General features: G+C 41.3%; 1 protein-coding gene across 1 annotated transcript in view; it reads right to left on the reverse strand.

Moving 5' to 3' along the window:
• Window positions 1-359: 359 nt before the first annotated feature.
• MKX (mohawk homeobox) overlaps window positions 360-15,152 on the reverse strand; it is a 35,677-nt gene continuing 20,884 nt past the window's right edge. The window contains exons 3-4 of the mRNA XM_009074748.1: window positions 644-677; window positions 360-546 (exon numbers count right to left, since the gene is read on the reverse strand). Of these exons, the coding sequence (XP_009072996.1) occupies window positions 360-546; window positions 644-677 (221 nt within the window). The remainder of the gene's footprint in view (window positions 547-643; window positions 678-15,152) is intronic.

Below are 15,152 nucleotides of genomic sequence, written 5' to 3' on the forward strand. Positions count from 1 at the left end.
AGGCATAACACTGTTGTCCTATGCCCACGTTATAGCTTATTTTTTGAAAGCAAGGCACTTACTGTAATAGCGATGCAAACATCTTATGCGCACTTTGATTAACATAAAATAAGTTAATGTTTTGATAAAACCAGTTTTTTTTATAATTTACATGCCTTTTATAGAAGCAATTGAACACTTCATGGAATACAATGAAAATGTCTGAGTCAGAAGGGATCTTATTTTTTTTTGAACTGACCATTCTGTAAAAGGGGATCTATTTTCCACATTTGCCTCATATCCGTGAATCTGATTTTGCTGAAAACCAATCCTGTGAGGAAAATGTCCGTTTGACATGAGAAAGAAGAATAATCCAGCTCTTAAAACTGCTGAACTAATGGCACTTTAACAGTCTTTACTTCTGATATATGTGATGATTTCTGAATGATGCAGCTGGTAGTTCCCTGCAGTTTATCCTTCCCCTGGGCAAGGTTCGTTAGGGCCATAGCTGCGTTGATCTCCTTCCAGTATGTTTCATCTTTGTTGGTTCCTTTTCTGTTAGCTGCACTAGATTCAAGCAACAACAAATATTTACACGTTCAGCTTACAGAGCCACCTGATACCAGGAAAACCATAAGAACAGCAAAAATTTTGGAAAACTCACCTTTCACACTTATTTGGTCCATTCTCCAGATTTTCTGAAAACAGGAAAAAAAAAAAGCCTATTTTATTTTAATAGTTTTTAAACCAAGAAAGCTCAGGGAATAGGTATATTGAAAAAATAACCCAATATTAATTATCAAATTGATAACAGATTTAAAATAAACTCTTTGTTTTGGTATATGTAAAAGACCAGCTTCATGCAAGGAGAAAGCTACCCTGAACTTGGAGCAGGGCACATGTCAACCAAAAATGGTGTGGGGAGGTTCCCAAGACATGACCTTACAGAAATAGGCTTTGATGAAGCAGAACCTCCATAAGCCTCCCCAGAACCACACTGACAGAACTGGTGCTGAACCCTGCCAAGCATATCCCACACTAGGAAAAATTATCTTGGCAATAGTGAGAATTAAGCTGGTTTTGGACGTTCACTTACATTTTGCAGGGTGATAGAGCAGTTTTTCAAAACATAAATCCCAAGGACATAAGGAATTGCAAAACCTAAAAATAAAAATCAGCTTCATTGCCCTTCAGTGAATGCCTTCTTGTATGCACTAAAATTAGGATTCTCACCGTGCACGCACGATGTGTGTGGGTTTTAACGTGCCCCTTGCCCAGGCTGTGCCTCATTCAGGCTGAGAAGGATACAAGGAACAAGTACACCTGGTCAACAGCCTTCAAAGCTGAAATTGCATCACAGGCACCAGCTACACTTTCTCATCAAGAGTCACATTTGTCTATTCATTAGATCCTTACACTGCAGAGAAGCCAGAAATACCTACCAGGCAGAAATGTATAAGCTTTATTCAGTGGGCTTGTTATCCTGACACAGAAATACATTATAGAGGAGCAAGAAGCCAATGTCTGACTCCAATGTCTATGGAGAACAAGTCAAACAAAAGGAACAGCAATGGTATGAGCACTGAAGGCTACAAGACCCCAAAAGCTTGTAAACATGGCATAAATCTCATAAAGTAAGGCACACCTTTATGAGGCCAGAATCCTGACTACAAACCAATTTTATTGCTGGATTTCCATTGGATTATTAACTAAAAGTTGGATCTTTTCTTTAAACATAGCTTCCAGTGGAGCAGGTGTCAAAGTACATGGCAATCCTTGGTAGTTCTTCACTTACAAGCAACTTTGCCCAACACAGCCAGCAGCCCATTGTCCCATACAGCCACCCTCCCCAGTACTTGGGAGGTGACCCCTGGAGACCAGAGTCTCACTCAAAGAAATGCAGGGAGACCAGCTGTAACTCCAGGGGTCAGCTCTTTGCCAAGCTGTTTAATTGAGCACACCTTCACCCTTTTACAAAACAAATTTACACATAAATGTCCACAAGTGACCAAGGTTTAAGTTCTGTTCCAAAAGAGCACATCTTAAATCAGTATCTCTTAAGTTCTCCTAGCTCAATGCTTGAAAGAGATTCAAGAGGAGGAAGTCCAAACTATGCAGAGGATAAGAAACAGAAGCATTTGATCCAGAAAGAGGTATTGAATGACACCGAAAGTCTCCTGCTTCACGCCGTACTTGGCTACAAAGCATTTTTCAGCCTTGCTCAATGTTTTTTGGGATACAATTTTCAAGAAGAGGTTTAGGACTGAGTAGGTCAGTAGGTATAGAAATGGAAATGGCAAGTAATAGAGAACATTGTTGCCAGAGCAAACCTGGATATAAATACACCTCTCTCAAGCATCTGTCAGTTTCTTTTGCTGTTGGAAAATATTTCCTATGAACAAAAAAATTGCTTGTACAAACTTCTGAGGAAAGTAGGTGTGAATGGTGACACACATTCCAATTTCAGCGTTTATTTGAAGGAGTATTTGCAAATATTTTTTACTGGTGTTTAGCCAGCTCCAAAAGAAAGCAGCTTGCCCATAGTATATAAAAGCAGTAGCAAAGCTAAAAAATAAAATCCAGGAGGAAAGAGCTGCCCTTTCTTTAACTTTGCTGAAGATTTTTGCTGAATTACAAGTATCTTCTTATTCTGTTCAGATTCTACATTTTTTTTCAAACAAATAATTTATGTCAAAGAAACTCAAAACTGGGTTACAATAAAACCATCATTGATCATTTGCAAAGCTCTTGCTAATAACTGCTGTAAAAGCATGTTAGTACAATGAAGTCTGAAAATCCATCATTTCAAAGCACAGACACCCTTTTTCTTGCCAAAAATCCTTTTCTGCTATACCAAACCCCTGACAGCATATTCCAGTTTGCACTACCATAGCATCCAAGCAGTTCACATCTGTCTGAACAGCCATTAGTGGAACAAATAAGTATTACCAACATTTTTGGATGGAGATAATCACATTGAGAGAGACAAAGACCATTCCTCATGCTCTCCTTGACATCTTGCCAGTCAAACCAACGTGTTCCAACTCAAAGCAAAAGTGGAGTTTACCTCACATGTCATGAAACTGCTGACTAAGTCATGTATCTTTATTCAGGCTACTTGTTCAGACTCCATTCATTAACAACAGAGATGTCCTCCAAGAAGTGGTTTTAGCCCATGGATCTCACACTGCAGTCCAACATCCCTGAGTGCTGCTGCAAAGACAGATTGCTAAGCCCTCTTCTATGTCTACTTCCTCGCACTCTTTACCCTTTGGACTATCATCCATGTGGGTATGCTGTGAGCTGGATGAGGGGAGGACTATATCTGTCCTTTGCATATTTAGTATATCCATACCTGTATCTATATACAGACATTTAGTACACTGGTAGTGTAATTACAGCCTTAATTGCTTGGCTCAGCCTAGAAGAAATGCAGTCTGGCCATGTCTGGCCTTTCACCAACATCAGAAACAACACAGATGACAAAAAGGGTATGCTGTGAGCTGGATGAGGGGAGGACTATATCTGTCCTTTGCATATTTAGTATATCCATACCTGTATCTATATACAGACATTTAGTACACTGGTAGTGTAATTACAGCCTTAATTGCTTGGCTCAGCCTAGAAGAAATGCAGTCTGGCCATGTCTGGCCTTTCACCAACATCAGAAACAACACAGATGACAAAAATTTACTGAATTTATAAAAATAAATAAAAAATAGGTGAATCTTACTCAACACTTTGCTTTTTCTTCGTATTTTGTAATCTATCTGCTCTACCCTAGCTACTCATCAAAGTTTTTGGTATTTAAAGCTTTTGCTATTTGACAAACCTGTACAAGAACTGCAAAGTGTATTTCAACTGTAAAAGCAACATTTTGGTGAAACTGTTACATGGAAATAATCAAAGAGCATTCTCAAAAAGGGAAAGTGTCCAGTTTCTTGACCATCACACAACATGTTCCTAGATTTCATCTTTGAGGAAATGGTGCTGGGTCTGGGTGACTTCTCTGGAAATGGTGACAGAAGGAATGGAAAAATGATGCAGCATACTGAATCCCACTGAATAGCTTCAGCTGAGGACTCACCACAGGGCAAGTGCTAATGGGCACTTCACTCATGAGCCCTCTCTCACTACATGAGAAGCAGCACTTCATATGAGGTACCAAGGATGCACCACAGCTGTCCTCTCCAAGCACTGTGGTTCACTTTAATCTCATACACCTGAGTGTGGTCCTCTCACTAGTTGGATCAAGGCAGACTGTCACACAAATTTAAACCCCTACATGCTTGTCAAGCTTAGATCAATGTGTAAAGTGACTCCAGAGAAAGCCAATGCTGATGTTCCCAAGACTCATTTAATAGGGTGAAAAATGACATTTACCCTACAACGTGCATATACACATTTCACCAATATACAGCTGGTCAGCACAATTAACTTTCCTAAACAAACCATGGTTGTCTTCAATGACATATTTATTAACTGAACCCTAAAAGAAGCTGCTGTTGAAGGTGGTTCATTCTGTCTCAGAAAGGACTGTGCTTCTTGTCAAAGGATGTTCGTAGGCTTTCAGCACATATTGAGATCCTATAGTAAATCTATTTAATATTAAATATCAGAAACATCTTTTTGTTACACGTTTGGAAATCACTTATAACAGTGGCCATTTGCTCTACAGCCAGAAAGTTGTAAGCACTGTGAAAATGGAAACTCAAACATTTTTAATTAGGGATTGTCACTTATACCTCACTTTCTGGTGCTTCATTCTGCTCCCAGCTGCAAGCATCCAGAGAATCAGCTTTGGCCTGGCCAGGAATGTCTCATTCTGCTCTCAACATCCGCCCAAAGAAACCAGCAAGGCAGGATATTTTTTCCCTCTTGTTTATAATAGGAAGTCACCATAAATCACTTACCAATGGAATCCTGTATACCTTTCCATTAGTATGAGTTTTCAGTATACAGTTTACTGGAGGATGCAGTGCCAAGCGTGTAGACAGCAGACAATACCAGCTTTGTGATACAGCATGCTATTTTTCAGGACTCACATAATTATTAATAATATACATGGCATATATTTTTTTTTTCACCATGAAATTTCTTCATAAATATTCACTGGCTGATCCTGACAACTCTCTTGCAAGGTAGCCTGCAGTCTTGTTTTAACAGAGATGGAAAGGAGCCTCAGAAGTCCAAAGACAACATGTCTAAGTAATATTTTGACCATTTCAAAAACATTATATAGGAGAATTTTCCAGGGTTTCTCCTATATTTAAAATGTTTTCTTTTGTTCTCCTGCTATCAGAAAGGCCCATCCAAAGAAAATACACTGTAGGGTTCTTGCAGACAAACCATCCCTAAACTACACACTAGCATCACTTACCTCCAGTTTACAATGTACAAAGGCCCTCTGGCTATGAGGTGCTTGCAGCACATTCAAATACTTCAGAACACCTCAGACCCTTTCTGTTCAATCAGTCCAGATGAGTAACTCTTATATACTTGGACAGCTTTAAGGGTGTGCTAAATAATGTTAATAAGTTACCTTTTATCCTTTGAATATAAGAATTCTGCCCAGAGAGTATCACGTGTGTGGTGATGAACTGACTTCACTAAAGGCCTGTCTGGGAACAACAAAGGCAAGACTGGCCACTTACGTAGGACCAAGAGCATCCACGTTGCTCCCCCACTTGCTATTATATCCAGCTCAAGTTGAACTGCAACAACTGACTTAAACCCTGCTTTGTGTTATCAGGTAACACTGACAAAGCAAAAATGGCTTGAAACCAACAGGGGAAAGAATGTGTGAATGAGGGAATGAGACAGAGAGGAAAGGGTAGAGAACATTATGTAGTAGGGAAAAAATGGACATGGAAGTAAAGACACAGTAGGTCAGTCCAACATGACCATCATATTTCTTGAAGCTACTTAAACATGTACAGATTCCTGATGAATTACACATCCTCTATTCTAGCTCAAAACAGAGGTTCAAAAAAAAGAAGAGAAAAGAACTGCTGGCCCCAAATGGTGAACGCTATAAAATATTTGTTGGTTCAGTAAAAGGTCCTGTACAACTTATCTTCATTTTACAACTGGCAACATTATTCAGTTGCTTCTCTCGCTGTCTCTCCTGAACTTTCTTTTGTTGGTTTTGGAGACTCTGACCTAACATGTGTTGACCAGCATTTTCAAAACAAGCAAGAAGAGGAAAAAGAGGGAGGAACAGGAAATACACTGGGGCAGCTGAAAGAAAAATGAAGTTTACATACGTGAGTAAATTAGTGGTGAAATGAGGCATATCTGTAGGTCACATACTCTCTCACACACACACACACACACCTTGACTCCAGCATTTTCCAAACTGCAATTTCAGGGTATTTGAGACTTTCAGATCTTAGGAACAGAATTAGGTTAATTGCAGTTAATATTCCTGTACTCTTCTGCATTGACACAGCTCCTTTTCCCCCAAGGATCCCAAAGCATGAATCACACATCACCACTAACATTCACCCACATCTAGGAAGGGAAGGTGGCTTAGTCCAGGCTTCTCAGCAATGCAAGGGAGGGGAAATGGTGGCTCAAAGCACTAGGCCAGGCTCTTTGCTCTTATAAGAAATGTCATTTAATCTTGGTGCAAAAACCGTAGCATCTTCTGAAAAACAGGAAAACCTCAGCTTCTCTAGCTTGAACTGGAAGAAGCAGGAGTTGGCCTTCACATCCTTTCACTCACAGGCTCCTGTTTTGAGCCTGATGTAAACAAACAAAGGAGTATCTAAACATGGGTACTGCCCAGCCAGTGAACCACACTACCACAGGCTTTCTACACACAGACAGGACTCACCCCATCCAGCACTGAAACTCTTAAAACCCTTTTCCTTTTGCACCATCCTCCCAGGTTTCCTCAGGGACATCAGCCCCATTAAGGATGATTGACTGAGAAGTGCAGACATGAAAGCTCATGCTGGAAGATGCTCCAAACCCCAGAGTCTCCAACAGAAATATTCCCCAAACTTGCCCTGGTGGCTGACCTCCTGCAGACCCTGAGCCACCTGCACATGGGATCCATTCAGGGTCGTCCCTTGTGAGGCCAGTCCTGCCCAAACCAGGTCCTGGACTGGGAAAGGTCTGTGTGAAACCACATGATTGGAACTAGCAGTGCTCACGCAGCAGAGCCTTTCAGTGGAAGGATGAAAGTCCCTGTTGGAGTTTCAGGTGACCTGTGGCTGCAGACATGGCAAGGCAGTGTGACCTGGGAGAGCACATGATACCAATCACAGCTGGTCATATCTCTGAGGGGTACTGGATTTCTACTGACAAAGATTTATTACCATGTCTTTTAGTTAGGTGGGAGGAGAAAAGCTGTCAGAAACTTGCAGGAACAAGCTCTGGGCCCAGGCTCTAGAGAAAGCTCCTTTTCAGCAAAGCTTTGTTTTACCACTGGTCTCTCTTTCTTCCAGGAGGAGGTTACAGAGCAGCTTGTAATGAAGTCACCCCCACAACCCTGTTACCTCACTCCTTTGGCTTCACAGTGACACCAAGTATAACAACTGACCTGTCATCAGCTGTTACATCCTTTGAGATGAACAAACTGCATAATGACAATTTATGCTCACAGTGACAACTGCAGTGAATATTTTTCCCTGTTCACCCAGTGTTTTTTTTTCCAGGAACAGCTACAGCCCTAGTCTGACATATTCTATTAAAAGCCATAGGTTGGGTCTTGCCAATGTTAGAAATATCCATCATGCCTTAGACCAAGCCTCTTCTGTGAAAATCTTTCACTGAAATTTGCTTCTTGCAGCATAACTTCAGATATTAGCTTTAACTGTAAAGGACTGCTGCTGCTCAAGTTTCTTCCTGAATACCTGGGAACCCAAAGACTTTTTTACCCTGTGCAGCCTGGAGCCTGCTGCATTGGGATTAGGCATCTAGTTACATTTTAGTACATGTGATTTTTATAAAATGAGTGTACATGCCCAGAGAGACTGCGATAGGTGTATTTTATAAATCATAAAAGAGAACTCAGTTTGCAAGTCTATGTTAATATTTGCATTAATAAGTGCACTGAAAGCCCCACATAATAGTAGGCATGGTGCAAATGGTCTTACAGCCTTGGACTATGCACATGAATGTAAGAATTTATGAGTTAGCAAACTAGATACAAACCTGATGTAAATCACTTCATTGTTCAGGCTGTCATGACTGGCTGTAAATTTCCCATGACCAGTGACAGTGTGTTCTCCTTGGTGAGATGCAGGGCACTGTGTGAGACTTGTTTTCTTGGCCAGACCTTAGCAGGTTTATAATGGGAGCTGGGGCTGTGGAGTGTTGAGGCGAGTTGTTAGCAAACTGACGGTTATACAGTATTATTTTCTTTTCAAGTTTGCTGCAAAGCTGACTGAAATCAAATATTTTCTCATTGAATTGGCATGTAATTAGTAGTGTAATGTTGTCAGATTCCTTGGTGATAGTCTCCCACATGCATTTCACAATGCATAAACAAACATCTGACCTAGGTTTCTTTTTTTGTGTGTGTATTATTTAGGAAGGGATTTTGAGCATGTGCTGTGCTGCCTGTTCAGATGAAATGGTTTGCCCTCCTGTTGCAAACCGTTAGCAGTTAACAGTGAAAACCATGTTAGGCAGCAGGGAAGGGGGAGGGTGAAATAAAGAAAAAAGGAGAAAGGGACAGAGGAAGAGCAAAAAGAAATGAAGGAAAGAGTATGGGCGATGTTAAAAAAATACAAATGAGAAAATGACAAATAAAGATTCATCAGGAAAAAAGAAGAGTAAAGCATATGGAGGGAGAAAACACGCCACTGTTCCGATTTTCTTTGTTTTTAATACAAAAATATCCTTCTTCCCACCCAGGAAACTTGCTGTTGCGCAGGCAGGCACGTTCAAACTCTCACTCTGGATCTAAAGAGTTTAATTGGGAGCTCTTAAAGCCTAAAATAAGGCTTTAAAAATAAAAAAGCTGAAGTTAAATGCAGCCAGGGTAAGCACTATTACACTCCAGCACGATTGTTTTTCATTAAAAAAGCAGGGTGAAAGGGAGGGTTTCAAAGCCATATTTCAACCCCAGGCTGACACTACAGCAGTAAAATCTGATTTTGTTATGCTAGTTGGCTGTGGGTTTGGGAGCAGACCCTACATATGCGGTGTAACGTTATGATATGAATGCATGCACACAGGATATTTTCAGAAGCCTCCTGCAGAATTCGGAGAAATGTACCCCCCATTCCTGTGGCCCTGCCTGCAGGAGCCAGCTCCTCTCCTGCCCCTGGGAGCCAAGCAGGCTCAGACATGGCATGTGCTGCACAAAGGCAATTTAAATTACAAGGTGCTGCGTTTTCAGGCAAGTGGAGGAACTTCTAAGTGAATGCCAAAACTGATTTCCATGGTGTGTTTAGCCAGCAGCATGCAGTAAAGAATGGGTAAGTCTGTCTGAGAGAGGAAATTCAGTTTCTTTCCCTTGCCTGTAAGATAAAGAATTGCCTGACAAATATGATCTCTTTAAACATAGCTACTTCCATCCACTGCATAGGGTGCTGAGATGTGCACAATACTTATCACAGAATCACAGAGTATCCTGAGTTGGAAGGGAACTACAAGAATCATTGAAGCTCAACTCTTGGCTCTGCACAGTACATCCCTGAGAAACACACCACGAGCCTGAGAGTGTTGTCCAAATGCTTCTTGAACTCTGTTAGGCTTGGTCCTGTGACCACTGCCCTGGGGAGCTGTTCCAGTGCCTGACCACCCTCTGGGTGAAAAGCTTTTCCCTAATATCTACCCTAAACCTCCTCTGACACATGCACAAATACCCAGGTACATGCCCAGGTACCTAAGTGATGTCCCAAACTTACTGTGAGATCATAAGCATAGAAATTCAAGCAGCTTGTAATAAAAGTGCATCAGCACATATAGGGCTCCAACAATCAAACAGTCACAAAAATGGCTGTAAGCTGCAAAAGAGGCCCAGACAACTGTTGCACAACAGATCCTGCAAATCCAGGGATTATGTGTGAAATTATAAAAAATATTTGATCTTTCAGGAGATACAGATATTTTCAAATATATACACACCTGTAACTGCTTCTACATTATGTGTGCATAAAAATGCCTAAGCAGTCTGCCTTCACACTAAGTGTTCTGTGAGATACAGCAGTACAATCACACATGGTATTTTCTGAGGTCACCACTTTCCAAAGGCACAGGACGTTGTTGAGCCAGGGCCAAACCCACTGCAGTAGGTCAGACCTTGCCCTGACAACCTCAGTGCCATGGCACAGCAGCCCAAGGCTCTTGCCAGAAGAGGACACAAGAAGATAAAAGACATCAGATAGATTTAACACCACCAAGTAAATTATATTGGTGACTGGCAATCTCTGCTTGTGCTACAGGTTTGTGTGGGGCTCGAGAAGTTGTTCTAACCAATCTTTGCACAGATGCAACAGTACATTCCTTGGTCTCTGGACTCTGACTCGAAAGCTTGGGCTCTCATCTTCAGCAGTGCAAAGCACTCATCAACAAAAGTGTTGATTTGCATGCATAAAAAGCCATGAAATCATGAGCATCCACAAGATCTTATATATCTAAAATGATTTCAAATTGTAATTGTCTGATGCCTTGATTCCCCGTTTGTGAAATCCTACAGATGTCTTATGAAAACACCTTTATTAAAGTTTGAAAAGGACCAGATGGTATGTATCAAATGGCACAGAACAGCACATCACCAAATTAATCATCTTGTCCTCAGAGATGCTCAGGTAAGTTCATGTTACTGCTTTTGGTGGTACAGAAGCAGCAATGAGCACCCAATGAGGATATGAGCTGGGTTTTGAGGCTTCTTTCAAACCAGGCCAGCTCAGAAATATCAGAAAAGTATCTTATGTATGTCAGAAAACTATTTCTTTCCCCATCTAGTGAGAAATGTGATGAGAATTCCTTTATTCAGCATCCTGAGGAATTATCACAACCTACACAGAAAGCTGTAGTCACACACCTCTCTGACCATATATTGCTGAGTGAGCCACAGTGGAAAGAGTTGCCTGTAGGCAATTCTCATCTCCAATTGCACAAAAGAGATTTTAGTGTTTGATTGCATTATTTTTGAGTCAAGTGTTTAGTTCTGTTTCCTTTGCTTTCCCTTATGAAGCTATTGCAGTCTTCATGCTCCTGCTTACCACAGCTTGCACTGTTATTATTTCCATTACAGGATTTCTTCCCAAACTTAAATATTCCCAGACACCTTCTAAACAGGCCCTCAGAGATTCTAGTAAACTGGGAGGTATCTCAAGAAGGGCTGTGTTTTCAGTTTTCCTATTCACCAAGAGAGTGAGAGGCAGTGTAGCAAACCAGGCAAAACGGGGAAGGCTCTTGGAGCAGAACAGCTTGCTCAGAGTCATTCAGAAAGACAAGCCTATTTGCCAAGAGCTTTTGAAGAAGCAGAAACACCTCCTTCTACCCTAAACATCATGTTGTGTTTAAAATGGTGTGAATCCTAGTGCAGTGCAATCCCAGCAACTCTGCAGAAGAATCATACTTAGAAGAGCTCAAAGCCTATCCTGGCTATCATGGAGATCAGTGCAGACTGAGCTTGAATCCTCAAGGAGCAGCAAAACAGTAACACTGCAGATGCTCACTAATTGAAGTTGCAAGCACCCTTCACAGAGGAGTGTTTGCCGAGGCAGATGAGGCTCCTGCACTCGGAAGGAGCACGTGTGGGAGGTCCCAAAACAGTAGCAGATCGGTACTTAACATTGCAAAGGCCTTGGATGTGAACAGCTTTGTGGAAGAAGATGGAATTGCTCCTCTGGCAAAACATGAAACTGTCTGTGATAACGAGAATGAGAGCAAGGATGACTGAACAAATATTTGCACTGAATGCCGTGTCAGGACAGGGGAATTGCTACTGATATGATCTTTACTTTCAATGTTACTGTTTCTGACAGTCTTACACACTTTGCAGATGTTTATAGGCCACTAAATCATTCTTCAAGAATGTTGGCTCTGTTCCCAAACCTGAAGAGGCTGAATGTGAAGGGGTTTGTTATTCAACACACAGTGCTGCTTTTGGAGACGGCGATTTTCAAGAAACCAGCAGGGAAGCATCGTCAACTGATAACAACACAGAGACTGGATCCAGACTTCTCAGAACTCAGGTCCTCTGCTGCTAAGGCAGGCTGGAGTAAACGTGCACCATGTAGCAGGGCATCATGTATCCACGTGGCAGAGCACACTGCCTAAGCTGTGACCAATGCTGCACCACAACATGGACCTGTATCATAGCAAAGATTACTGTGGAGAGACAGAGCTTATTAGCTGTCCTGACTGTTGATACACTGCCTGCAGCTCTTGGTGTAATGCAATTGCACAAACGTTGGTGCCTCTGTAAAATTCACCCCATAATGCTGCAGAGATAAGTTCTGTTCCGATCGGCTCCTCTAAGGGCAGGACACGCTGCACAACAATGAGGTGCATTCAAACCCTCTGCCATTCATCTCAGGAAGAGCAGCTCGAAAAGACACAATTGCTGAGCTGTAGAGGACCCTAAACCACAATATTTCAAGCCAAACAGATCTGCTTTCAAATAGTTTTTTAACCACGGGCAACATGCCCAGGCTGTTCCTCTGAGTGAAGATGCCAATTCTCTGAGATTGCAAACAGCTCTCACCTGAAAAAGTTACACTGGGCCACTGGAAGTGTAGCTAAATAGTGACTACACTAAAACAGTCGTAACAATAATTGTGACAGTATTAACACATATCTTTTAAATAACAAGTGATAAAAAGTAATCCATTCCCTTTGTGCTAATAAAACTATGAATTATTGAAACACAATGTATTACTGTCACGCAAAAAATGTACTTTCAAAAGTATTAAACATATTTCTCCCCAAAAGGTATTGACACCTTGACCAGCACAGCTCCAGTTGCATTAGCAGACATGATCTAAAAGTAGTTAAAGCAAATAGCCTCCTCTAAAATCTAACTGAATTGCTGACTATCAGCCTCCAAGATCAAGGACAAGGTTATCTAAAGTAACAACTCATAGCATTTTCCCCCAAAATAGGGTGAATACTGTTTAAACATGTCAGGTTGGTGCAGAGATAATACTACATATTTGTTTTACATTAGGTCATACATGTTTTCCTGGAAGCCAGGAGAGAGGGAATTCTCTCCTGCAACAGTTTGCTATATCAGACTTCAAACACACATGCATATTTATGGTAAAGCCAGATGGTATTCATGGTTAAATCAACCAACATACTTCAAAAAATATGAATTGTGAAGAACATGAAAGCTCTGTAGATCAAAAACAACTCAGAAGCTTTATCAGCACATATAAATGACTAATCTTCCCTCCTGTTACCATAAATTTTAAAAAAATCCCTTCACCCAGAAGGGTTTGCAATCAGGGGAAAATGAGCTACATCTACGTGAATAAAAATACAGAAAACACCTGCATTCATAGAATGCTATTCCTTACACAAATACAGTTGGAAATCTACCTGCATTCGTAGAATGCAATTCCTTACACAAATACAGTTGGAAATCATTGTGGACTTCTTGTTCAAGAAGCAATCAAATTAACTTTATCTCAGAGCAATTCACACTTCTGGAATTTGTTTATGTGTGTTTCCTGCCCTGGTTAGATGCTTTCCTAAGGGTAAGCAGCATCTGCAAAAATCATGTATGTGCACAGATAGCCTTGCATCCTCACCTTCCTTTTAAGAGTTAAGATCCTGAATTCCCAATTCTGTAGAGAAAATCAACGAGACAGGAAGCAGTGGTTCCAGACATAAAGACCATTCATACTTTTAAGGAAATAACTACGGTGAAAAAGAGTGAGATCCTTTGGTCTTGCCAACACAGTTCAACTCCAGGCTTTGAGTATTTAGATGGAGGGTAAGAGGAGGACTCTGAGCAGCCACACAAGCCAGGCAGATACAACACAAAGGCTTTAAGCTCTGTGAACTGTTGCATGTTGTCTAATTAACTTGCTGCTATTATTAGTAGTACTTCCGTTTCCACTTTTAAAACAACAAAAGCTTTTTCATTCATTCTGCAAGACCTTTAACTTTTTATTTTTGCCTGTGACCCAAAGCTTTCCCATAGACCAACAGCAAAGTTGGTGGAGATCTGCAAAGGGCCTGCAAAGCAGACACAGCAAATCCCAAGTGTGGAGAGCACCTGCATTCCAAAAAAGGCAAACAGACTGCACACCACCAGTAAGTGCTGAATTTGATGATACAGATTCATCAGGATGCACAAAGCACTGACACAACTGACCTAGTTGGCTGCCACCAATCATTTTACTTCAGACAAAGAAACCAGTAAGGTGTTGGTGAAACCAGCCACTCAGCACCACTGGGAGTCTGCAGGCAGAGCTCAGCTACTGCTGGCAGACACCACCAACCCCAACCATAATTCCAAGCTTCAGGATATCCTTTTAAAATACTTTCCAGATAGAACTTCCTAGGTAACTACCATCTCAGGTAGGAGCATCTTGAGAGCTGCTCAATGCACCCTGAAGGTTGCTGACCACCCATAGCCCCATCTACAACGAGACTCTGCTTCTACTTGCATCTCAAACACAGCCAGCTGCTGCAAGCTGTTATAACTCAAGGTGAGTTCTGCCTGATGATCCTAAGCTTTGCAATTAGCACTTGCCTAGACCCCCTCCGAACACCCAGAGGCCCACTTTGGGATCTTAGATGACACCTGGCACATTCTGGTTTAATTTTTGTTTTTACAAGCCTCATTAGCCTTTGTGGTGAAGCAGAAACCCCAGAATAAGAACCAGGATGCTGACACTGAATATCTGTACCCTTAGACCCCAGGGAGGAGCTGCCCAGAGGAAACAACAAAGTGCCTAAAAACCATGGCATCAAGGCCTTTTCCAAATGATTTTAGCTAAAGTTAAAAAGCTGCATTTTTCAGTCAGTCCTGGGAGCAACACCTCCTGCTTTATTTGTGAAATCTGCATTTCAGACGAGAGAACAAAGTATAGGAACATACAGGAATGGATAATCATAAGCACTGATTGCAATTCTCAATCAAAATCACTTCTCAGTTACGTTGTCTTCTTTTCTATCATCTCCATCTTTTTTCAGCTGCTCCCCATTTCTAACTGATGCTCATTTTTCTTTTGCCACTATGTTAGGGAAAG

Source organism: Acanthisitta chloris, unplaced genomic scaffold, assembly GCF_000695815.1.
Source record: "Acanthisitta chloris isolate BGI_N310 unplaced genomic scaffold, ASM69581v1 scaffold5075, whole genome shotgun sequence".
Taxonomy (NCBI): Eukaryota; Metazoa; Chordata; class Aves; order Passeriformes; family Acanthisittidae; genus Acanthisitta; species Acanthisitta chloris.